Source organism: Cetorhinus maximus, chromosome 4 (genome assembly GCF_964194155.1).
Source record: "Cetorhinus maximus chromosome 4, sCetMax3.hap1.1, whole genome shotgun sequence".
Classification (NCBI taxonomy): domain Eukaryota; kingdom Metazoa; phylum Chordata; class Chondrichthyes; order Lamniformes; family Cetorhinidae; genus Cetorhinus; species Cetorhinus maximus.
In genome coordinates, this window is record NC_135882.1 from 170,505,065 (window position 1) to 170,530,018 (window position 24,954).

General features: G+C 41.6%; 1 protein-coding gene across 4 annotated transcripts in view; it reads right to left on the reverse strand.

Moving 5' to 3' along the window:
* Positions 1-24,954, reverse strand: part of LOC144680029 (protein LYRIC-like) — a 73,404-nt gene that overhangs the window by 24,010 nt on the left and 24,440 nt on the right. The window contains exons 3-8 of one of the 4 annotated variants that reach the window (XM_078541124.1): positions 21,198-21,270; positions 13,372-13,560; positions 9,939-10,193; positions 6,370-6,456; positions 3,646-3,744; positions 602-726 (exon numbers count right to left, since the gene is read on the reverse strand). In XM_078541124.1, coding sequence (XP_078397250.1) covers positions 602-726; positions 3,646-3,744; positions 6,370-6,456; positions 9,939-10,193; positions 13,372-13,560; positions 21,198-21,270 — 828 coding nt within the window. Of the gene's footprint in view, positions 1-601; positions 727-3,645; positions 3,745-6,369; positions 6,457-9,938; positions 10,194-13,371; positions 13,561-21,179; positions 21,271-24,954 lie in introns of all 4 variants that reach the window. The other 3 variants (XM_078541123.1, XM_078541126.1, XM_078541125.1) reach the window with 3 other exon arrangements.

Below are 24,954 nucleotides of genomic sequence, written 5' to 3' on the forward strand. Positions count from 1 at the left end.
ACAGAAATAATGGGCCTAGTGGCCTCTTTCTGTGCCATAAATTTTCTAAGCTTCTATGATTTTTACTTTCTGCTGCTATACCAGCACCAAAGTCTCACAAATTAAAAAATAAAACCTTCGAACAAAATCCTTTTCTAAAATGTACTCATGGAATTTGAAACTATATTCATATGCAAATTCAGCACATCAGGTTTTTAAACAAAAATATCGTCTACAACTTCAAACTACTTGGGTTTGAAGATTCCCTGTAACCGAAGCGTAATCCCAATTAGCAGATTATAAAAATAGTAGGTAAGTACGTGCAAGAGTCTTCCAACACTAACAACAGTGTATGCAACTGCTTTGTTGCAAAGTGGAAATCAATGAGAGTTCCACAGCGACTGATTTCAAAACATGCCTGCATGGATCACTATTGCAAGTGTTCCTACTGTACACGGTTCCTATTGCAGTTCACCAATGTTTGAACTCAAGCCAGAAGTACAAAGTACAAAAATGAGCATTTGTCAACAGGCGTTCCCACTGTTGTACCAAGTGTATAACCTCTTGCAATGTGAAGTGAAGGTCACAGGAGGAGAACACTCCAATGGCTAGGCGTACTAACCTTCTGAGTTTCTGAAATGACATCTTCAGGCTGCGCAGTTGGACCAGGTTCCTCCACCAGCCAATTTCCCCACTCTTCCGTCGGAGCATTCCAGTCAGAGCTTGGGTCAGCTGTTGAAATTCCATCTATAGAATGGTGGGCAAAGTATGAAATCAAATCAAATCAATCAGAGCAATTGCCAAAGCAAATTCACTTTTGACTTCACTTTGATTTCTGCTTTTTCCAACTTCTGTTACAGCCTGCATGATGGAGGGTATAAATATTCTAAAGATTTAAAGGACAGTAATTGTAAACCTAGGGACTAAGATTCTTCAAATCAGTGATCACTTGTACATTTAAATGGAGGTAAAATGTACTACATAGCAATTATGATGATTTCAAATATTTAACTGAATATTTTAAACTTGGGTCTTAAATTTAGCAAGGCAGGCACACAATTCTGGGTTAACCACCAACTGAGAATCTAACAAATGAGAGCGTTGCTATTTTTATTGATACCCATTTGTCTTTATCGTTTCCAGTTTTGAAAAAAGAACACAAGACAATTAAGGGGCCAAATTCAGGCAAATGGGTCATAGGGAATGACAAGTTAGCAAAGAAAACAACCATCCAAAATATGGATAGTCAATAAAGGTACAGATAAGAATCAAATTAGATTAGATCAAGGTAACTGCAGAACAGACAGAAACTAAAAGTTCAAGATCTTTGATAAAGGCCAATTTGATAAATTTCTGATCCTTTGCATTTATGCACAAGGAATCAGAACATAAAATGTAAATAATGAAAAGGTAGAGACACAAAACAGGTGGAATGGAAAAACAAGGTTCCCAAGAAATTCAAGCTAGGCGTTTTTAAAACTGTATTTACTTTCAGCTCCCATCAAATTGCGTTAATATTGGCAGAGCAACATAGAACATATCCCAAAAATAAACCCTCGAGGGAATTCCATTACTAGTAAACAACAATTTATAACCACGCTGGGGAAAACAGCAATTATAACTGTAACTTGCCACAGCTGCATAATGGAATCATACAGGGTGCGCCAGTGTAAAGTAGTTAGTTCGAGATGTGCCTCAGAAGCAGCTTTTAAATATGCCTTTCAAAATGATTTACTGTTGAAAGGCCCCTCTGAAAAGCTAACAGACTTAACCTCAGGAGATGGCATGCATGCATTCAATCTCCATCAGGCTAGAGAAACCCTACAATAGTATGGGATATTCAAAAATAAAGTTGACAAGAGTGTTAAAAGTCATTCTGTGGGAGAGGCTGATGAAATCACCAACTTTGAATGGGTATCAGTATCTAGATATTGGACACCTAACTTGGCTATGTTCCTAACATAGCAAAGCTCAGTGCCAGTTGGAAAACCCAGGTTACAGTCAATCAATCGCAGAGTAGTGCAGCACTGAATGTGGCCATTTGACCCATTGAGTCTGTGCCAGCTCTTTCAAAAAACAAATGAATTCGTCCCACTCCCCTGCTCTTCCCTCATATTCCTGCATTTTTTTTCTTCCAACAGTGAACTTGTTTGAACCTGTTATATCAGCAAACTGTTTCAAGATCAAGGAATCAGCTTTGATGTGCTGAGAGGCCATCGCTCCTCCTGGACTTCTGTGTTTTTTTAAGATAATTACTTAGGCTGGGAATTATAAATTCACTGTTGCAACAACAGCCAGCTGAAGGAATTTCCACCAATTGAACATTTGTGACCTGGGCCACACGGCCCTTTTTTAAAAATAGGGGCAAGTGGAAAATTTCCATATAGCTCGAGCTGGTCCTTGCCTGACATAGGAACAGAAGGGGGCCATTTAGCCCCTTTGGCCCATTCCACCATTAAATGAGATCATGGCTAATCTGTATCCCAAAATCCTTCCACCCACCTTGGCTCCATAACACTAAACATCCAAGGTTAGCAACAAATCTAACAATCGCAGATTCTTCGCTGGCATTCACCCCTCCACCAGCCGTTTCATGAAGAACTATTTCCTAACTTCTCTCCTGAACGATCTGGTTCTGAACTGAAAACCATGCCCCATTCTGTTAGACTCTCCTGCAAGCAGAATAAGTTTCTCTCCATCTACCCTATTGATTCTTTTCAAAATCCTAAAAACTTCAATTAAGTCACCCCTTAATCTTCTGTACACCAGAGTAGTGCAGCACTGAATGTGGCCATTTGACCCATTGAGTCTGTGCCAGCTCTTTCAAAAAACAAATGAAGTCGTCCCACTCCCCTGCTGACATTTGCTTTCAACAACTGTCAACAACAACAACAAGCTGACATTTGCTTTCAACAACTGTCCCTGCCGAATGATTATGAATACCGAGGAATTATAAATGATTTACCTTTAAGTTTTTGTGGGAAACATTTTACAAAAAAAAAATTTCCTCTATAAAGAGAAATTTTGTTCAAAACAACACTAGCCTAGCAAGACTTTACAGAACTTCTTTCTTCCTCCTCTTTAGAAGTTCAACTCCTTGATGGGACAATATATCGCCCAAGTGGTCACTGCTCATTTGGGTCCAGGCAGGGAGATGCACCAAGTTATTTAACTGCGGCAAGAGATCACAAGCACGGCTCAGGCATCCACAAATATTTGCTTGTGGCCTAGGTCTCTGGTTAGTGATCGACACTCCCAGCCAATTTTTACCATTCTAGACCAGGGAAACTGTAGTCTAATTATGCATCGTTAACTTGCTAAACTACCCGCGAGGGAGCTGGATAGAAAGGAGTTTCACACAGGTTGAGCCCAGCTCTCAGTTAACATATCAAACCCAGCCTCCAATTTAATGTACGTACTGATCCTTGTGCTGTGACTGCCTGCATTTTAACTACATGTTACCAATGCAGCAAAATGCAAGATGGGATCATTTAAGACAGCCAGTGTTATTTTTTTGATTAGCTGGCAGCTACGGTATAGCACAGGTTGTGATGATATCAACTTCTGTTGCTTTTTCTTCTTTTGGTCATCAAACACCCAGTTAATTTTGACCAATTTTATCATGTAACTCAATTGCAATTAGGAAAACACAACAGGATCACATACTTATTCCAGACCAGGCATCGTCAATAGGGCTGGGAGCAGGGTTAGCATCCCATTGAGGATCAGCGGTGCTTGACTGGGAGGCTGGCTCACTGGAGGTACCTGAGAAGGGGAGGGGGAGGAAGAAATTATACGTGATCAAACTGGCAGGAAATTATAGGTTTCAAACTAGAAGGGAAGGTCCATTTGGATTCTTGATTTTGGTTGACTGATGGGGATTCTCGTGGAGAAGAAATGCGAAATGAACAAACTTTTGTTGCTTTTGGCAAAAACTTACTTACATTCCCCATGTTTACTTTCTAATAAAATACACAGTCACTAATACTCAAGACTAAAACGCAGAATGCTAAACAATAGCAAGTGTTGAGAATGATCTTGGTTGGAAGAAATGGTTGTGATGGACCCTTCTAATCCAACTGTTCCTTCAAAAGCAGTTTTTTTTTAAAAATGGGAAATGAAGAAAGATTTAGCAAAGTATGTGACTGGTGACTTCAGATAATAACAGCTGGCTACAATTCTGGAAATCAAATGTGGGGGAGAAATTGATCTCCAAAGCAACCAGTTGATATCAGTAATTCTAAACTCAAAAAGGATCTTCGACTTAACTGTCAGGAGTCTAATGAAATTATGTCAGTTGGCAGAATCCATGATGTTCAAACATAAACATTTATGGCACAGAGAGGCCATTCGGGCCATCATGTCTGTGCTGGCTGAAAGCTCTTGGTCTGTAGGTTATGGCACCTCAACAAATATCCATGTGTTCTTTAAATTAGATGAGTGTTTTTCTCACCCTGCCACTCTTTCAGGCAGTGGGTTTCAGAGCCCCATCACCCTTTTGGTGAAAAAACTCAATTCCCCTTGAATCCTTTTACCCATTACTATAAATCTATGCCCCTTGATTATTGACCTCACTGCTAACGGAAATAGATCCTTCGTATTCACTTCATTTAGGTTAAACTGCAATGTTACCTAGTGAATTATTTAATTAAGCAAATGATAAGTTGGAGGATTAATTAATGCATTGCTTGAGTAATTTTCAACTTGAGTTTTGTGCTTCTCTTTTTAAACAAAAAATAAGAGCTTTGTTGTGGACAAAATGTAGACGAGCCTAGGGCACTCAAAGTCACAGGTGCCAATATTCAAAGGCTCAGCCATCACTCAAGGTCTGGATGGCATTTATAGAAAAGATGTATATGCATCTTTAAAAAACTGTTTGCCAAGTTTGATTTGACCGAATTTAGCATCTTGGACAACTGGGAATGTGAATTAATTTTACAAAAGGAACCCGTCCTACACATTAATATTTTCCCTAGTTTTACAAACTAGCAACTTATTTCAAAACAATTCCTTCTCCATTCCAAAGAAATACAGGAGCATCGGAACAGGAGTAGGCCATTCAGTCTCTCGAGCCTGTTCTGCCTTCAATTAGACGGCAGCTGATCTGTACTTCAACTCCAGGTCCTTTAGTAGTATTCATAGATCAGTGGAGCTTTCTCTGTCCAGCCTAATATTAATGCCTCAACCAACACTGCAAACAGTTTATTTGGTTATTTCTCACATTGCTGTTTATGAGATCTTACAATGTGCAAATGGGCTGCTGCATTTGCCTATATTACAACAGTGACTGCACTTCCAAAGTAGTTCTTTGGCTTTAAAGGGCTTGGGACACTGAAAGGTGCTTCATAAATTTAAGGTACTCCATTTCCTCACACACAAAACAATTTAGCAAAGTACAACATTCTTTTCCCTTCCTTTAACATTCAAGTTAATTGTTAGTTTTAAACACCCTCAAATCAATACATTTTTTCCCATGGCAATTTCTGCAATCAAGATGAGCGAATCTGAGTAGGGAGAGGGTCATTTATCACATGATTTCAGAATTTCAGGTTCAGGAACTACCAGAGCAGATACAACCAAGGCCAGACACAGAGAGAAGTTCCCTTTAGGCTGTCCCAGTAAACTGAATTGCTTTCAATATCAGAACATCAATATACCAGTTTGGAAATCTTCAATTTGTCACAATAGCCACCATTCAGCCTTGAAAGCCGGCAAGATAGCACAATAGCCATGTTACTGGGCTAGCAAACCAGCAGGACCAGACTAACGATTTGGAGATACAAGTTCAAATCCCACCATGGGCAGCTTTTGGAATTTAAATTCAATGAATGAAATAAATCTGGAACTAAAAGCTAATGTCAGTGATGTTGACCATGTACTATCATATCGTCATAAAACTCATCAGTTCACCAACACCCTTTAGGGAAGGAAATCTGCCATCCTTATTCAGTCTGCCCTATCCCAGCAATATGGTTGACTCTTAACTGCCCTCTGAAGTAGTCCATCAATTCACTCAGTTGTATTCAAGAAGGCGGCTCACCACCAACTAGTCAAAGACAATGAAGGATGGTCAATAAATGCTGGTCTTGCCTGTGACACCCACACCCTGTGAATGAATTACAAATGACTGGAAATTTAATTTTCATATGTGCACATTACTGGGTACTGGTGCTACCAGGAGCACAAAGATTAAATAAAAACTAAAAAGTTATAGCAGTATGCAATGCATGTAAAAGGGTTCACTGACAAAACGCCTCTACATCTGAACAATCATGAACGGGGTTCATGAATGGTTTTATAAGTAACATGAAACGCAAGACTAATTTCTGGCCCAACATTAACAAAAGAGTGGATTCAAAATAGCTTTCAGACCGTAAAAGCAATATTTACCGGCCACTGCAGCTTTCGTCCCCACGTTTGAGAAAGGGGGTTTCTGCTCTGAGGTATTCATCCTGTCATTGACACCAGCCCAAGCCCCTGAAAGGAAGAACAAAATATATATTTATATCAATTGAATTTTTTTCTGGAAAGGACAGAACAACTTACATTTATGTAAAGCCCTTAACGTAGTAAAACATTGCAAGATGCGTTATAAGATCAACGAAATTTTACACCAAGCCACAGAGATTTTTTAAAAAAATTCATTCATGGGATGCGGGCATTGCTGGCTAGGCCAACATTTATTGCCCATCTAACTGCCCTCTTTGACCAAGCTTTTGGTCACCTGTCGTAAGTTTTAAGCAGGGTCTTAAAAAGGAAACTGGATAGGCACTTGAGGCAAACAAATTTGTAGGTTACTGGGATAGATCAGAGTAATGGGACTGACTGGATTGCTCAATAGAGAACTGGCAGGGACTTGATGGGGCTGAATGGCCTCCTTCTGTGCCATAATGACGTTAAGAGAGGGAGGCACAGGACAGGAATAACTGTGAGGTCACATATGTATCATAATAATTAAGTAAACCAGAATTTACACCACAGAGGACAGAGCCCCAACGGCAGCAGCTTGAATTAGGCAAATAAAAAATTATCTCCAGCCCCAGAAAATTTCTGCCTGGTTACAAAATGGAATAAGGAGTCAGTTCAGTTCCACTCCCCACCCCAGCCAGCAAGTTATCTTCAGTTGGCCTCCGAGGCAGCAACAGAACACTCTGAGGTATATTTACAGCCTCGTCTCTGCACACAGTTCTAAAATGGTCCAGATCTGAAGTGAAAGCTGATCTGGGTCAATATGGAGGCACCAAAATAGAAACCAGATTCACAAGCACTATCCTTTATTATCTTAAAGTAGTTAAAATCTATTGAACCCTCAGTTAATTTTTCCAACCCCAAAGTTTTTAAATAGCAGATTACATTGCATATTTCTAATTTAAAACATAACAATGTCTCTGAAATCAGCAATCTTTTAACCAGACGAGTTTATTTTCAAACAAACAGAAAAAAAGTGTGGGACCGGAAACTTTGCACACTATATACTGCATATCCAAAGTTCCTACGGCCTAAAGGTTGAGGGTCAACTGCAGAATGTTCTGATGAAAGGTCAAAGACCAGTAACGTTAACACTGTTTCTCTCTCCAGCTGCTGCCGGACCTGCTGAGTATTTCCAATGTTTTCTGTTTTTATTTGTGCAGGATTTCACTATCCTATCATGGTTACATGCTGAAACTTGAACACTCACTTAGGGGGAGATAGTGGCATAATGGTAATGTCACTGGGCTAACAGTAAGCTAGAGGGCCCAGTTTAATGCTCTGGGGACACGAGCTCAAATCCCACCATCACAACTGGTGGAATTGACATTCAATCGATAAATCTGGAATAAAAGTTCGTCTCAGTAACGGTGACCATGAAGCTATCATAGATTGTCAGCTGGTTCACTAATGTCCTTTAGGGGAGGAAACCTGCCATCCTTACCCCGATCTAGCCTCCATGTGACTCCAGGCCCACAGCAATGTGGTTGACTCTTAATTATCCTTTGAAACGTTCCGTTCAGGGGCAATTAGGGAAGGGGCACAAATGTTGGCTTTGCTAGTGACGCCCGCATCCCATTTTGCCTGGTTTATAGGGCTGTATCTTGTATATACCTTGTACAAAAACGCAGGACTGTTGGGACACCAATAAAAATGGTACTTCCCTACCAACTCCACTTGTATAGTTTAGACTCAAGCAAAATCCAAACTTCTCGTCACAAAGATTGCCCAAGCTCTCATTTCACATAAACTCTTCATCCCGATTAATAAAAAGCAGCATCTCCAACCTTCCAGTTTTCCTCCCAATTTTCTACCCTTTCCAGCTCTTGTTGAATCTAAACAAAACTGCATTTGAAAGGGACCCAGTATTTGATTAAAAAGATGCTCTTTAAAACATTTTGGCTTTATTTAACAGAGGCATAGAATAGACGCAGAGAGAACTTCATAAGTTACAGGTTAGGCCTCAGTTGGAGTATTGTGGACAATCTAGGCACCACACTTCATGAAAGATGCAATGGTCTTATAAAATGATACAGAGAAGGTTTACCAGGGATGAAGGATTGGAAGAGTTAGGACTATTCTCCTTGGAACAAAGGAAGTTAAGGGGTGACCTAATAGAGGTTTTCAAGATCATGAGAGATTTTGATAGGGCCGAGAGAGAAAAAATATTCCCCCGGTAAGTGAATCAATAACCACAGATCACTGATTTAAAATCACTGGCAAAAGATATGGAGGAGAGGGAGATGAGGAAAATTTTTTTTTTCCACCTGAATATTATCTGAAAATGTGGTGGAAGCTGATTCCACTAATCATTTTAAAAAGGAATTGAACAGATATGTGGTGATGTGGGACTACGCACGACTGCTTTTTCAAAGAGCCAGCAGAGGCACAACGGGTCGAATGGGGTGTGCTGCAGGTTCCTCTTGATTCTACGATCTTCTAACTATTGCAGCAAGAGTCTCATATCTAATGCTTTAAAGTGCGCAGGAATTAAAAAATTGACCCCCAAACACAACATTAAATAGTTTGTTGCACCTTCTATCTCTTATTTTATTTGTGATGACTTGGCTACTATTAGGTACGTTGAGTACAGCAGCTAAGATATCTAGAAACAAAGTCTATGTTTAGTCATGTGCAACCTATTAAGTAAGATGGGGTGCTAGTTTCTCAAATAGCTAGATGCTAACAAAATTAATTACTGGGTTCATATATCCCAAATTGTACTGAAGTATCTTTAAAGTAAATCCCAAGCAATGTTCAAAAGGCTCAAGTCAAAATAAGAGCAAAGTTTGAGTTTTTGATTTTGAAATCTTGTGCACTCTACACAGCGGTCACTTGCTCAACCTCAACCCTCCATTCATTATTCAGCTTTTCATATTTATTTACATTAATAGCAAAGGATTTTTTTTGGCAGTGTAAAAAAAACACAATTTGTTTAAATCTATCCAGTTAGACTTTAAATTATAGTCAACTTGTGTTAGTCTGTAACAATGCATTCCTTTAAAACAAAAAGCAGGAACTGAATACTAATGCATGTAAGCTTGCCAACGTGAGAGTGTAGGGCAGCTCAATAGTGACTATTGTGCTGTGGCTATTCCTACAGTGTGGTCCAAGGCAGCAAGTGTTCACCCCTCAATGGAGAGCAGCACAGTAAAACCTGACCCTGTCTTCACTCCACACTTTTCAGCAGATGACGTTCAACGCAAAAACTGTGGCTCACATTTTGCCTCTCTAGCCCCAGGGTGCTCAGGACTGTTTGCTGCCCAAAGTCCTCTCCTGGCTGAGATCAAATGAGTTAGGAACCCAAGTCTGGGAAGCCTTTGTTTCATGTAGATCGATATCAACTTTTACCAATAAAGCCATCAAAGGGTTATTTCGAGAAATACACAGGCATACCAAAGTCTTCAACTGTAGTAAAATGAAATTATTTCAATTTCTCTCATGCTTAATTTAAGCAATTTCAATTAAGAGACACATGATTCAACACTCACCAATGCTGGGGAAAAGTGCATGCTCACTCCAAGTCTTATCAACTAAGGGTACTGCCCATTCTTTTGTCCCTGCATTGGTATCACCGCCTTCCTGGCCCCAAGCAGGTTGATCTGGATTTCTTTTTGCATTTGCCAATACTGGCATTTGTCGCCATTTATCATCCTTAGTCGCATTAACCTGACTGGGCAGCTTCACTGGGATATCACACCAGCTTCCTCCATTCACTGTTAGCTGTTCACCCCACCCGGGAGCAACTTTGAAGAAAAAGGGAAAAAAAAAAAGCATAACAGGCAGCCTTATTCAGCATCAGAAAATTGACCCAGCCTGAAGTATGGCAGTGTTTGTCATAATTTCTTTCACCAAAGAGACATTTAAAACGCATTTTACAACTGAAACCTACAATCAAGTTGACAGGTACTAAAAATAATTCTTAAGTTAGATGGACATATTTATGAATCCAAGTAAATTAATCCTTTTCCGCAAAGGTTTTGAGTTCTCTGCTGATTACAATTTTGAATAATAGGCAATCTAACTGCCCTTTTTTTTTTGGTAATTCCTGACCATTAGTTCTGAATATTCAGGTAAAGCAGAGAAAATTTTCTTGAAAAATTGGAACTATTTAACTTTTTTAAAAAAAACTGTCAGTCGTGGCTCAGTAGCACTCATCTCCAACTCGGTAGGTTTTGGAGTCCCATTCCAGAGCCTTGAAAACAAATCTAGACTGACTTGGCCTAATTCAGTAGAGAGGGAGCCCAGCACTGTCAGAGGTACAGTCTTTCAGATGAGCCGTTAAATTGAGGACCCCATCTGCTGTCTAAGATGGACATAAAAGTTCCCATGGCACTATTTCAAAGGAAAAGCAGGGGAGTTGTCCCCAGTGCTCTGGCCAATATTTATCTCTCAATCAGTATCACTAAGCAGGCTATCTGTTCAGGCACTCATTGTCATTTGTGGGGAGCTTGCAATATATTTTGTTTATTCATTCACGGGATATGGGCTTCACTGGCTGGGCCAGCATTTATTGCCCATCCCTAGTTGCCCTTGCGGTGGGGGTGGTGAGCTGCCTTCTTGAACCGTTGCAGGCCATGTAGCGTAGGTACACCCACAGTGCTGTTAGGAAGGCAGTTCCAGGATTTTGACCCAGCAACAGTGAAGGAACGGTGATATATTTCCAAGTCAGGATGGTGAGAAGCTTGAGGGGGAAACTTCCAGGTGGTGGAGTTCCCATGTGTTTGCTGCCCTTGCCCTTCTGGATGGTAGTGGTCGTGGGTTTGGAAGATGCTAAGGAGCCTTGGTGAATTCTTGCAGTGCATCTTGTAGATGGTACACACTGCTGCTACTGTGCATCGGTGGTGGACGGAGTGAATGTTTGCGGATGTGGTGCCAATCAAGCGGGCTGCTTTGTACTGGACGGTGTCCAGCTTCTTGTGTTGTTGGAGCTGCACTCAACTAGGCAAGTGGGGAGTATTCCATCACACTTCTGACTTGTGCCTTATAAATGGTGGACAGGGTTTGGGGAGTCAGGAGGTGAGTTACACTTCACAGGATTCCTAGCCTCTGACCTGCTCTTGTAGCCAAATGTTTATATGACTAGTCCAGTTCAGTTTCAGATCAATGGTAACCCCCCAGGATGCTGATATTGGGGATTCAGTGATGGTAATGCCTTTGAATGTCAAGGGGCGATGGTTAGATTCTCTCTTGTTGGAGATCATCATTTCCTGGCACTTGTGTAGCGTGAATGTTACTTGCCACTTGTCAGCCCAAGCCTGGATGTTGTCCAGATCTTGCTGCATTTGGACATGGACTGCTTCAGTATTTGAGTCACCGCAAATGCTGAACATCGTGCAATCATCAGCGAACATCCCCACGTCTGACCTTATGATGGAAGCAAGGCCATTGATGAAGCAGCTGAAGATGGTTGGGCTGAAGATACTACTTGAGGAACTCCTGAGTGATGTCCTGGAGCTGAGATAACTGACCTCAAACAACAACAACCATCTTCCTTTGGGCTAGGTATGACTCCAACCAGTGAAGAGTTTTCCGCCTGATTCCCACTGGCTCTAGTTTTGCTAGGGGTCCTTGATGCCACACTCATCAAATGTGGCCTTGATATCAAGGGCAGTCACTCTCACCTCATCTCGGGAGTTCAGCTCTTTTGTCCATGTTTGAACCAAGGCTGTAATGAGGTCAGGAGCTGAGTGGCCCTGGCGGAACTCAAACTGGGCGTCAGTGAGCAGGTGCCACTCGATAGCACTGTTGGTGACCCTTCCATTAGTTTACTGATGATCGAGAGTAGACTGATGGGGCGGTAATTGGCTGGGTTGGATTTGTCCTGCTTTGTGTGTACAGGACATACCTGGGCAATTTTCTACATAGCCGGGTAGATGCAAACTGGCTGCTGCATTTCCTACGTAGCAAGTGACCAGACTTCAAAAGTAATTCATTGGCTATAAAATAGTGCTTTGGGACGTCCAGAGGTCATGAAAGGCACTGCAGAAAATCAAGTCTTTATTTGTTTATTTTATTCAAATAAATAAAGCTATGGCTGAAGATTCTAGAGGCACTGCTTTCTCAGAGTGGGGCATAGACTCATAAGAAAATGTTATTACAACACAACATGGCACTGAACTTAGCATCCATTATTCAGAGTTGATTTTGCTGCTGAGGGTGCTTTGTGCCGGTTCACAATTTCAAATGGGCCCTGTTGCCTAGCGTTTACTTTCTTCAGTCATCACACTTGGGTTCCTGTTTGATGTTTAAGGGTTACCATCCAAATAAGAGTTTGAAAGATTGCAATGGCATCCATTCCTTCAGCTGGCTCCCTTGCAGCAACCCAGGACAATTACAGGGAGACACTTTGGTTCTGCTTGCAGTAATAGTTTATGTGGCAGCTTTAGCACATTGGAGAAGTGATTCCACACCATCCAGGATACCCAAGTCTACAGTGGGCCAATGGTGGATCAGTCTTTTTCTTTGGGAAAACTCAGAACCACCCAGTAATGACAACCCTGACAGAGTCCTCGGACAGTGGCAAGATAAACTGTATCCTGCCTCAAGAAATGGTGAGGAAACGACAGGCCTGGGAGCCCAGCAAACCACCATCTTAATGATTTGGCTTCAAGTTCTGAAGACGACGTGAGGAATTTCAGGCATTCCAAAATATTAATCTTTAAAAATAAAGGCTGCTTTAAGCTTCTAACACTTTTTAAATAAAAACTATTCCTTGTTTTTTTTCCATGTAATCAGTGGGAATTGTTGTGAAGTCTATGCCCATTTGGCATACTTGAACATTTAATAATAAATACTTTAGCAGCCAAAAAAAAAAAGCACTACTAATTCATTGCACACCACCTTGGGTTGCCTGATAATTTTCCTGCATTGTAGGATTTCCATTGTATTTATCATCAGTAAATCTTCCCTTTACTGACCTACCTGCAGTTTCTACTCCTTTGGTCTTCCGAGGGCCCAGCCCAGCTGAGGCTACCGTGTGTTGCTGTGCAGAAACAGCTTCGGATCCAACTGCAGGTAGGCTAGAATCCACAGAGGAAGTTTCATTGATGCCTTTATCACGTCTGCGCTGTTGACGCTTTTCCCGGCTACTGATTTTGGTTTCCCATGCCCCTGTAAAAGAACCAAAATGAAGCCCAGATAACATTTGGATAAATATTTGAAAAAAAAGACATACTTTAAAAAAAAAACACCCTCAAAAGGGAATTGGATAAAAAATCGTGCACGTCAAGGGGAAAGGGCAGGGAGAGTGGGGCTAATTGGATCGCTTATTAAAAGAGTCAACACATACAATGAAGGTCTCCACTTTGTACAGTGTCATTGAATGATTGTGTGGGGAAATAGGACTCAGTGGAGAGCACTTTCAAACAATGTGGCACAGGCTGCAATGGACCTCTTTTCATGCTGCACAATTCTAAGGGTGCTATGATGATACCGATTAAAGTTATATTTTACCAATACTACTGGTTAAAGTTACATTTTACCAATATTTCTTGTTGGTAAGCCTAAATCTGGACAAGCTTCAGGAAGCTGATTCAACACCCAAATCTAAACTGGCAGAAAGCAGAAACATTCTATCATCATGTGTTTGGGTGCAATCATTTAACTTCATTGATCCGATCAGTAACTCGCTGTTCCAGTCTAAAATACTGGATTAAGTTACTTTGTTTTGGCAGATGATGTGTCAGCTTAAAGTGCTGCACAATCTTTAGGCAGCTTTGCTCTTGATGTTCTGATTAAATACATCTGTGCAGTACAAGTAACAACTCCCTTGGTATAATATGCCCCAAAATAAAAAACAAAAAAACAACACATCATAATAATTGGTGGACCTCATGAAGTGCTGCTCATGGCAAGGTGGTCAATACGGTAGCTGTTTTGTTACAAGAGCTCGGACAAAAGTAAGTTAGAGTCAGACAGTGTTGTGAAGAATCTTGAACCGTTGGGATGGAGGAAGTGATTGTGTGGTGGGTTTATAAAGAGATATAGGAGAGAAAACATGATAGCTGCCACCCAGGTCCAATAAAGGTGTAAGCTGAGGGTAAAGAGGAATTACTAAACTGAACAGTTGCCAGGCGTGGCTCAGTGGGTAGCACTATCGCCTCTGAGTCAGCAGGCTGAGAGTTCAAGTCTCACTCGTGAGATGTCAATACATGATCCTCAATGACACTCTGCTGAAATGTCAGAGAAAACACTGCATCTGTATGGAAAACTGTTTTCCAGTGTTGAGTGAAGTATACAGCAGTATTTCCTAGGGTTTGGTATTAGGACCAGTGCTCTTTATCATTTACGATATAGATCTGGACTTGGGCATGGTGGGGGCTATAACTTCAAAAGTCTGCAGATGACACAAGTGGAAACGTAGTAAGGAATGCAGACACAGGCTTGAGGAGGGCACAGACAGGCCAGTGAAGACACCTGTGAAGATGAAATTTAATGCAGGAGCAGTTAAGGGGAGATTTGACAGAGTTATTCAAAATTATGAGGTGCTTTGATAGGGAGAAACTGTTTCTAATGGAGGGAGGGTTATTAACTAGAGGACGGAGATTTAAGATATTTTGCAAAAGAACCAGAGGGGAGATGGAAATTTTAAAAAAAAATAAAGCTCAACGAGTTCTAATGATCTGGAATGTGCTGCCTGAAAGGGTGCTGCAAGTATATTCAGTTGTAACTTTGAAAAAGCAAATTAGATACATACTGGAAAGGGAAAGGACTATGTAGAAGCTGGCCCAGCCACAATAGGCTGAATAGACTCTTTCAGTGCTGTATCATTTTATGATTCTCTGGTTGTACAGAATTCCTCCCTATCCTCCCACCTAATATGCTGCATGATTCAACATTCTAAAGACATTAAATCACCATGGGGGCCCTGTGAGGTCCTGTGTTCATATGGGACAGTGGCAAGGGAAGGAGAGCAATTGTTAAGGGTGACAGAGGGGAGAGTATTGGTGTTGCAGAGGGCACAGTTCTTTTGGAATGGTAAAAGGGGAGAGGAGAGATGTGTGCGGATTATGTTGGAGGGGAGAGAAATGGCAAAGGATAATCTATTGAATGCAGAAAATCTTTGTTATTCAGAACTTCTTAACAAGCCTACCAATCTACTCTGACTGGATTTATACTGGGAAACATTGAGAGTTTAACAGCAGCCATTTCACTGGGATAAAGGTTATCACACTTTAGCAGAGAAAGATTTACTTCCACGGGAACATAATTGAGTGCATTGTGAAGATTAAGTCTCAAAACAACAAGTGCACTTTCTCTTGGGAATTGCAAATTACTCAGGTCACTGGTTTGATTTTGTATATAAACTGCATGAAAATATTTCGCATCACATATTTAAAAAAGAGCCCCACAGAAAAACACAAAACATTTGTTGGTGCACATTGTGTTCAAGACAGAAATCGATAGGTTTCTGGATACGAATGACATCAAGGGATATGGAGATAGCATGGGAAAGTGGCGTTAAGGTAGACAATCAGCCATGATCTAACTCACCAAGGCTCCTTAGGTAGCACCTTCCAAAACCACGATCACTACCATCTAGAAGGACAAGGGCAGCAGATAGATGGGAACACCACCACCTGGAAGTTTCCCTCCAAGCCTCTCACCATCCTGACTTGGAAATATATCGCTGTTCCTTCACAGCCGCTGGGTCAAAATCCTGGAACTCCTTCTCAACAGCACTGTGGGTGTACCTACACCACATGGACTGCAGCGGTTCAAGATGACAGCTCACCACCATCTTTCTCAAGGGCAATTAAGAATAGGCAATAAATGCTGGCATAGCCAGCAATGCCCACATTCCATGAACTTTATATATATATTATCTTCCATGTAGCAGCATCGCTACAAGATGCTTTCTAAATAAAGTAAAGTCTGTTTTCCAGCTCCCCACATGGTACTGTCCTCCTGAGTGAGGAAGTAATCTATCATATTTGAAGCTGGATATCAAAATTAGTCTTCTTCATTCACCTTAATAGTACCACAATTGTGCTACTGAACCCAGGAGAGCAACACAGGATGGGAATCAGGGTTAAGTGGGCATGTGCAGGGAGAATCATGTTCCCATTCAGATATCTCAGATACAACAAAGGGTCAATTTTTTTTTAAAGATCAGCTTTCAATTGAAACTTGAAGCTTCCTACTTAGACCATAAGACATAGGAGCAGAAATTAGGCCATTCGGCCCATTGAGACTGCTCCGCCATTCAATCATGGCTGATAATTTTCTCAACCCCATTCTCCCACCTTCTCCCTGTAACTTTTGATCCCCTTACCAATCAAGAACCTATCTATCTCGGTCTTACATACACTCAATGACCTGGCCTCCACAGCCTTCTGTGGCAATGAATTCTATAGATTCACCACTCTGGCTAAAGAAGTTTCTCCTCATCTCTGTTTTAAAAGGTCTTCCCTTTACTCTGAAGCTGTGCCCTCGGGTCCTAGTCTCTCCTACTAATGGAAACATCTTCCCCACATCCACTCTATCCAGGCCTTTCAGTATTCTGTAAGTTTCAATCAGATCCCCCCTCATCCTTTTAAACTCCATCGAGTATAGACCCAGAGTCCTCAAACGTTCCTCATATGTTAAGCCTTTCGTTCCTGGGATCGTTCTCGTGAACCTCCTCTGGACCCTCTCCAGGGCCAGCACATCCTTCCTGAGATACGGGGCACAAAATTGCTCATAATATTCTAAATGTGGTCTGACCAGAGCCTTATAAAGCCTCAGCAGCACATCCCTGCTTTTATATACCAGTCCTCTCGAAATAAATGCCAACATTGCATTTGCCTTCCTAACTACCGACTCAACCTGCAAGTTAACCTTAAGAGAATCCTGGACTAGGCCTCCCAAGTCCCTTTGCATTTCACCCATTGGAAGGGTTAAGCAAGAATCCAGTAGTTGCAGTCCACAATGGAAGTAATGGTATTGGTTGGACCAGGAAAGGCCTCTTACACAAAGAATATGAGCCAGTAAGAAGACTGCAGAGCTAGTATTCTCAGGAACAATCTTATGCCACACGATAAGCCCAATAAGGCAGAAAAAGATGAAGCAACTGAATTAGCAATTGGAATAGCTTTGGTAGAATTTCAAGTTAGTGGGGCAATGGGGTCATATTTGGAACAGGAGCTGGCAGTGGAGGAGCAGAATGTCTGGGAATCTCAGAGGTGAAGTCAAACTGGTTTCCTCAGGCGGGATGGGATAGGGAGGCTTAACATGGCATATGGGAGAGGTATCAATAATGGGCAAAGCAGGTAGAAATAGAGATGTGGAGAGACGTCCCTCAGGAGAGGGGTTAAGGAGAAGGGAAAAGGGTCCTGAGGAAGATGAAGGAATCAGGCCGACAGTCTTCATATTCAAATCATTAAAATTAAAACCTGGAATTTTGAAACACTAATTAGAATAGAGTATCATGATGTAAAATTGACAGAAGCTTACCTATAGTCAGGATGAAACTAGAAGCTAAATATTCCTGACTTGACTACAAGGAGGGAAAAAAAAAGGGATGACATTAAGAACACAATTAAAGCCATAATAAAGGGAACATTTTGAAACTGACGGTAGTGAAGTATTCTATACAAGACTTGTTAAATGGAAGGTGGGTCCCACGAGTAGGGGAGTGTGCTGCATTTCTGGGCCACCTGCTCAGGGAGTTACTGCCATGGGGATGATGTTTCAAAGTACACCTGGCCACCCAACCAGACCCTGGAGGCAGCATTTCAGTGACAGCTCTCAGGGATCAGGCATTGTGCCACTCCTTTTTAGCCTGTACATAAATAATCTGTCTCTAACCCTGATTGGGAAATTCATCTATGGTGATGGCAGTGCCTTTGACATTCAAACTAGTAATGTCTCCACTCTGGGGCAGGCTGAATGGACAGGCTGGTCTCTTCTTGCCGTTAATATTGTGTGTTTGTCAGAAATCACTCCTCATTAATGATATGAAACAATGTGCCTTCAACCACATACGACAACCAGAAAGAATGTGTTCTCCCTCACTTGCACAATGCTAGTGCCTCTTGTGAACTCAACTTCTTAAACATGGCGCTCACCCTGTTTACTAGGGCTCAACCATCAACTGGTCGGTAAGCAACAAAAAACAATCTACCTGCAACCTTCTGAGAGTCAAAGTAACCCAATCACCAAAATTGCCCAGCTCCACCTGGAGAGGGAATACCTCCATTTTATGCTCCTGTTTAGGTTCACGCACTGTGCATGACACAAGGTGCATAGTGTCATAATGTGCCCTCCCTTGGTTGTCAGAGCTCTACAGCATAGTTTCTCTACGTAGTCATTGAGATGCATCAGCAAAATTGCTGAATAAACTGAGACAAAAATCATGTCAATTCACTCTGATTTTTCTGTCTGCCAACAGTGCAGCTCATTTCGAGATACCCAATATGATCAACCTTTGCCATTTCCTTGACAAGTAGCTTGAACATTAGACAACAGGTGCTGCTATAAATCATGTCATCTCCAACCTTAAAGACAGTCAATCAGGGTTTAACTGTTTCTCTCTCCACAGATGCTGCCAGTTCTGCTAAGTTTTACCAGCATTTCCTGTTTTTATTTCAGATTTCCAGCATCTGCAGTATTTTGCTTTTAACTTTGACAGCTATAGTTTTTCACCCACTCTCACTGGTGCTGAGTTAACCGTGACTGTGCTACAACTGGCAGCACCCTTGCCTCCAGAGTCAGAAGGTTGTGGGTTCATGTCTCACTCCAGGACTTGAGCACAAATATCTCTGTTGACCCTCCAGTGAGGGAGTCTTGCATGTCTTTTTTGATGAGATGTTAAGCCAAGGACTCATATACCACCTCAGGTAAAAGATTCCATGTCACTATTTCAAAAAACAGGGCAGGAGTTACCCCCAGTTTCTTCAACAATATTTATTGTACAATCATCATTATCATAAAAAGATTTTCTGGTCATTATCTCATTGCTATGTGGGACATGGCAGTGCAAAGGTTGGCTGCTGAGTTTCCTACATTACAGCAACTACACTTCAAAAGTAGTTCAATGAGTAAAGTATGTAGGGATATCCTGAGGTCAGAAAAGACACTCTATAAATGCAAGTTTTTTTCGTACTAAGGAGGGGGCAAGTCAGAGAGAGGATTCATGTACCTGATTATGTGTACGCACTCAAGTCAAGAATGGGTGAGGTGCTGGACTGGACTTGTGGAATTGGACTCCAGCAGAGAGTCAAGACCTTCAGAAGTTGGGGGAGGGTGAAAGGGAAGAGAAATTGGCAGAAAGTAAGAAAATGTCAATGCAATAAGGACAGATAAAGATTTCCTTAGAGCAATACAGGTTCTCTTTTCTTTCCTCTTCCAAAAAAATAGCAACATTATTTTCCTTTTAGCTAAACTGGTAACGGAAACCGGATAAATAAACATTTCATTTAAGAAATGTCAGCTTGTGAACCAATTCACCTCCAGCTACAGTTGTCAGAATACAGTTCTACAATTGCCAGTAGCAGAGAGTCTCTTATTGAACTGGCCATCCTTATTGCACAGTTCAAAACAGGGAGTGTAGGCAAATTCTAAACTATTCAGTACAAATGGTTAGGATTTGCATAAATTCTCCCCTTCAGCTTTCTGCTCGTAAAAAACTTCGAGCGAGACTGGTCTTAAATCAAAGGAAAATGCTGAAGCAAGTGCCAAAAAGATCTAACACACCCAGGGAAAGGTGTGGCTTAATAACAGCCTCATAAACCACAGCAGATCATATTTGGTAAGGACCATTATGATTGAAATTGAATATGAACCTATAGGTTTGAATATGAACACTGTATCTGTTATTTCCCATGACATTTTTTTCCACCGACCAGTTGCTGTTTGCTTTACTAGGAGATTCCAGGATTTTGATTTATTTATTCATTGTGGTCCTTTAGTTTGATTTTTAGTTTGTCCTTAAATTTTTTCACTGCTGCACAGTTTCAGTCCGGCAGAACCTGGCACTTAGTATTAGAACTACAGTTTTCCAGAGATTCTTTCCATCCACAAGCAAGAAAGTTTTTTTGAAAATAACTTCATAGCAAAGTTAACAAAGTTAGTGAAGTATTACAAGCACAGTTGATTTGTAATTCAAATTATCTGTCAATTTGAATTGAAACTGTACAAAAAAATAACTGTTTTTATTCAAATTTGATCTCTCCAACACTTAGAAGGACAAGGACAGCGGACACATGGAAACATGACCGTCTGCAAGTTCCCCTCCCGTTCACACATCATCTTGACTTGGAGCTATATCACTGTTCCTTCATTGTTGCTGGATCAAGATCCCGTAACATCCTTCCTAACAACACTGTATGTGTACCTACACATGGACTGCAACAGTTCAAGCTGACAGCTCATCACTTTCTTAACCATGGATGGGCAATAAATGTTGGCCTAGCCAGCGACACCATCCCTAAGTGGATAACAAAACTGCCTAATATGAACTTCAGAATAATTGGAATTTTATGTCCAAAAACTTGAATGAAACAAAAGAGATGGCATTTCCAACTTGCACTCATCAGGACAAACACAAGAATGCCAAATTTCAAATGATCACAATTTATAGTGCGGGAGAATAGGGTGCTGATTGGTTGACGCATCGACTCTGATTGGCTGAGGTGTTGCCACAGGGAAGCAACAGGGAGCTATAAGGCTCTCCAAGCTTCTGTCTCATTCAAAAAAGGCACAAGGCTTGAACATATCCTTGAATTAACACCAGTGTTAGCATCACCCACCTTCATCAGTTTCTTTACCTTCAGCCCAGTTCTGTGGCTCATCCTGCAGTTGCTTCATCTCTGCCTTTGGCTTCTTCTTGTTTTTCTTTGTCTATTAAAAAGATCAAGGATCATTTTTTTTTTAAAAAAACAGCACACTCATTGCAGAGTTGATGAATATGGAGGGCCTGAATCTATATCTGTACCTACAAAGAATAAGAATAAGAATTATGTGGCCTTTTCAGCAATGTTGCATATTAGTTTGAATAGCTGTACTGTTCTACATAAAATACCCAGAATTAACAGCACAGAAAGAGGCCTATGCAGTGGTTGTGCTCCACACATGTCGCCTCTCACTATTAGCATTCACTTCTATTCCTTTTGCCCACATATACCTACGTAGCCACCCACCCCCCGCACTCCTCACTGAATTGCATCAACATTTTGGCTCTATATTTAACCTGGGGATAAAATGCTTGCATTACATGAAATTATTGCAATAGCTTCAGTATTTTTGGTTCAGCAGTACATCTGAAATAAACAAATAAGCTTTAAAAGCTTGACTGCACCTTGAAAATGAAGCAAGTTTGCTAAAGACAACATTGGGGACTGTTTGAAATGCCCAAGGAGAGACAAAGTGATCCCTTCATACGTATCTGTATACAGTATGGAACTGTAGCTTGGATGCCACAGTGTACTGGTTATGTTACTGGACTAATTATCCAGGGAACAAGGGTTCAATTCCCAACATGGCTATTTCAGAATTTGCATCCGGTTTAAAAACTGCCCAAAGCAGCTCGTTTCGGTTAAAAAAAAGCGCGATACTATCAGATAGTCTTAAAAACCCAACTGTCTACTTGTCTGGCTTTCAGTCACGGAAGAGTTCCAATTTTTTCTAATTAAACATTGGGAAGACAGAAGCCATCATCTTTGGCCTCCGCTCCACACAGCCTGCAACCTTGACCCGAGCTTCCAACCCAATATCCTCTTCACCACCAAGGCCACTTTCTTGCACTTGTGTGACATCCCCTGACTCTGCCGTTGTCTCAGCTCATCACGACTCATATACTGTAAGTCAGCGACCACACAGACGGGCGGACAGACAAGGATCCGGGAAGCAGAATTTCAGGTGGGCATTCATTTATGGAGGACGGAATATGGGAAGTCAGGCAGCAGTGTGTTGGAATAGTCAAGTCCAGCAGTAACAAAAGGCATGAATGAGGGCTTCAGCAGCAGAGAAAGGCGATGGTACGCAGGTGGAAGTAGGTGGTCTTAGCGATAGCACATGTTGTTGATATCATTTATGTCCTTTAGGGAAAGGAGTCCATCTTCCTTACACACTCTGGCCTTTATGTGGCATACTCCCACACTTTACCTGCCCTCTGAGGTGGCCTAGCCAGTCACTCTGCTGTATCAAACCGCACGAAGAATAATAACCAGGAATAGTAAGTAGCATCATGGAGCTGTTAAGGGACTAGTGATCCAGGGGCCTGGACTCATGATCTGGACCATCAAGTTCAAATCCCATCATGGCAGGTGGGGAAATTCAATGGTTACTTAAATAAATCTGGAATAAAAACCTAGCATCAGTAACAGTAACCGTGTAACTACCAGGTTGCCATAACACTAGTGCTCTTTAGGGAGGGAACCCTGCTGTCCTTACCAGGCCTGGCCCTTATATGACTCCAATCCCACAGCAACATGAAAAAGAGACTTGTATTTATATAGCGCCTTTTACGAGCACTGGAAGCCTCAGTCAATGAAGTACTTCTGAAGTGCAGTCACTGCTGTAATGCAGGAAACATGACAGCCAATGTACACAGCAAGCTCCCACAAAAAGTGATGTGACAATAATCAGATGTTTTTATGATGTTGTTTGAGGGATAAATATTGGTCAGGGTAACTCCCTTGTTCTTCTTCGAAATAATGCTGTGGAACCTTTTATGTACGCCTGAAAAAGCGGGTATCCATCTGACATCTCATTCGAAAGACAGCACCTCCGAAAGTGTAGCATTTCCTCAACACCGCACTGGAGTGCCAGCCTCGATGTTTGCGCTCAGGTGTTGGATTGGGACTTGAACCCACAACCTTCTGACTCAGAGACAAGAATGCTACCAGCTGGTTGACTCTTAGCTGCCCTCTGAAATGTCCTAACAAGCCATACAGTTGTCAAGAAGCCAGCTTGCCACCACTTCTGAAAGTTAATGAATGCTGATTTTGCCAGTGATGCCCACAGCCTGAGCTAATAAAAAAAACAAAACATCATGGGAGCACCTTCTTCACACAGACAACAGCAGTCCAAAAAAAGTGACCCTCCCCCCGCCACCTCCTCAAGGGGACCAGGGATGGGGCATAAATGCTAGTGACAGCGGAAACAATCAATGATTTCAAAAGGAAATTTGATGGACAATTGAAGGAAATAAAGTTGCAGGGCTACGGGTTTAGAGCGGAGAATGGGGCTGACTGGACTGCTTTGCGGGGAGCAGGCATGAACTAAATGGGCCAAATGGCCTTCTCCTTGTGCAGTACATGACTCAATGACTAAGTTATAACTGATCCAATGGCACATTCCTCCCCCAACTGCTACTGCCAAAACCAGAATAATTGGCCATTCATCTCAGTTGCTGCTTGTGGGGCTGTTTGATGTGTAGAAATTGTTTCCTGTGTTCACCTACATAATAATAGGCTTTACACTGCTGACTGGCTGTGAAAAACTTTGAAAACCCAGAGGCCACCGTAAGTTGTTTTATAATTGAAACTAATTTCTTTCATCTGTTGCTTCACTGCCAAGCCTTATTCCTCTGCTCTTCAGTCATTGATCCATTCAATTTCTCCTGGCACTCTTCAGTCAACCTCATATTCACTGTGTGAGGTGGCAGTTTGCTGTTACCATGCATTACTCATTTCTTCATTTTTGAGTGTGAACCAAGTTGTATATTTCATTTCCATTCTCCTTGGTATGGTGAGGCCACAACTGGAGTATTGTCTGTAGTTCTGGTCACCACATTACAGGATGAACGTAATAGCTCTGGAGAGAGTGCAGAGGAGGTTTACAAGAATGTTGCCAGGGTTAGAAAAGTGTAGCTACGAGGAGAGATTGGATAGGTTGGGGCTATTTTCCTTAGAACTAAGAAGGCTGAGAGGTGACTTGATTGAGGTGTACAAAATTATGAGGGGAATAGATAGAGTGGACAGGGTAAAATTATTTCCCTTGGTGGAGAATTCTAGAACCAGGGGACATAGATTCAAGATAAGTGGCAGAAGGCGTAGGCGGGACATGAGGAAGAACTTTTTTTATGCAGAGGGTAGTGGGTGTCTGGAATTCGCTGCCCAAGTTGGTAGTAGAAGCATAAGCTCTAAACTCTTTTAAAAAGTACCTAGATCTGCACCTTGAGTGCTGTAAGCTGCAGGGCTATGGGCCGGGTGCAGGAAGGTGGGATTAGAAAGGGCACCTGGGTGTCCTCGGGCTGGCATGGACAAGATGCGCCGAATGGCTTCCTTCTGTGCTGTAACTTTTCTATGGTTCTATGGTATATAATTAGGGCTGTAATTTTGCATTTGTAACTTTTGGACACAATCATGCATTACCCATAAGAAGAATTCATTGTACAAGTTACGAAGTGACAGGCGTTTGATGATGAAGCTGCCTTTATTTCTTACTTGCTTTCCCTTCTACATCCACCAGATTGAATCCACAACACAGAAACAGGCCATTCAGCCCAACTGCTCTATGCTAGTGCTTATATTCCACACAGGTCTTCTCCCACCCTGCCCCTGTATCCCTCAGTTCCATTCT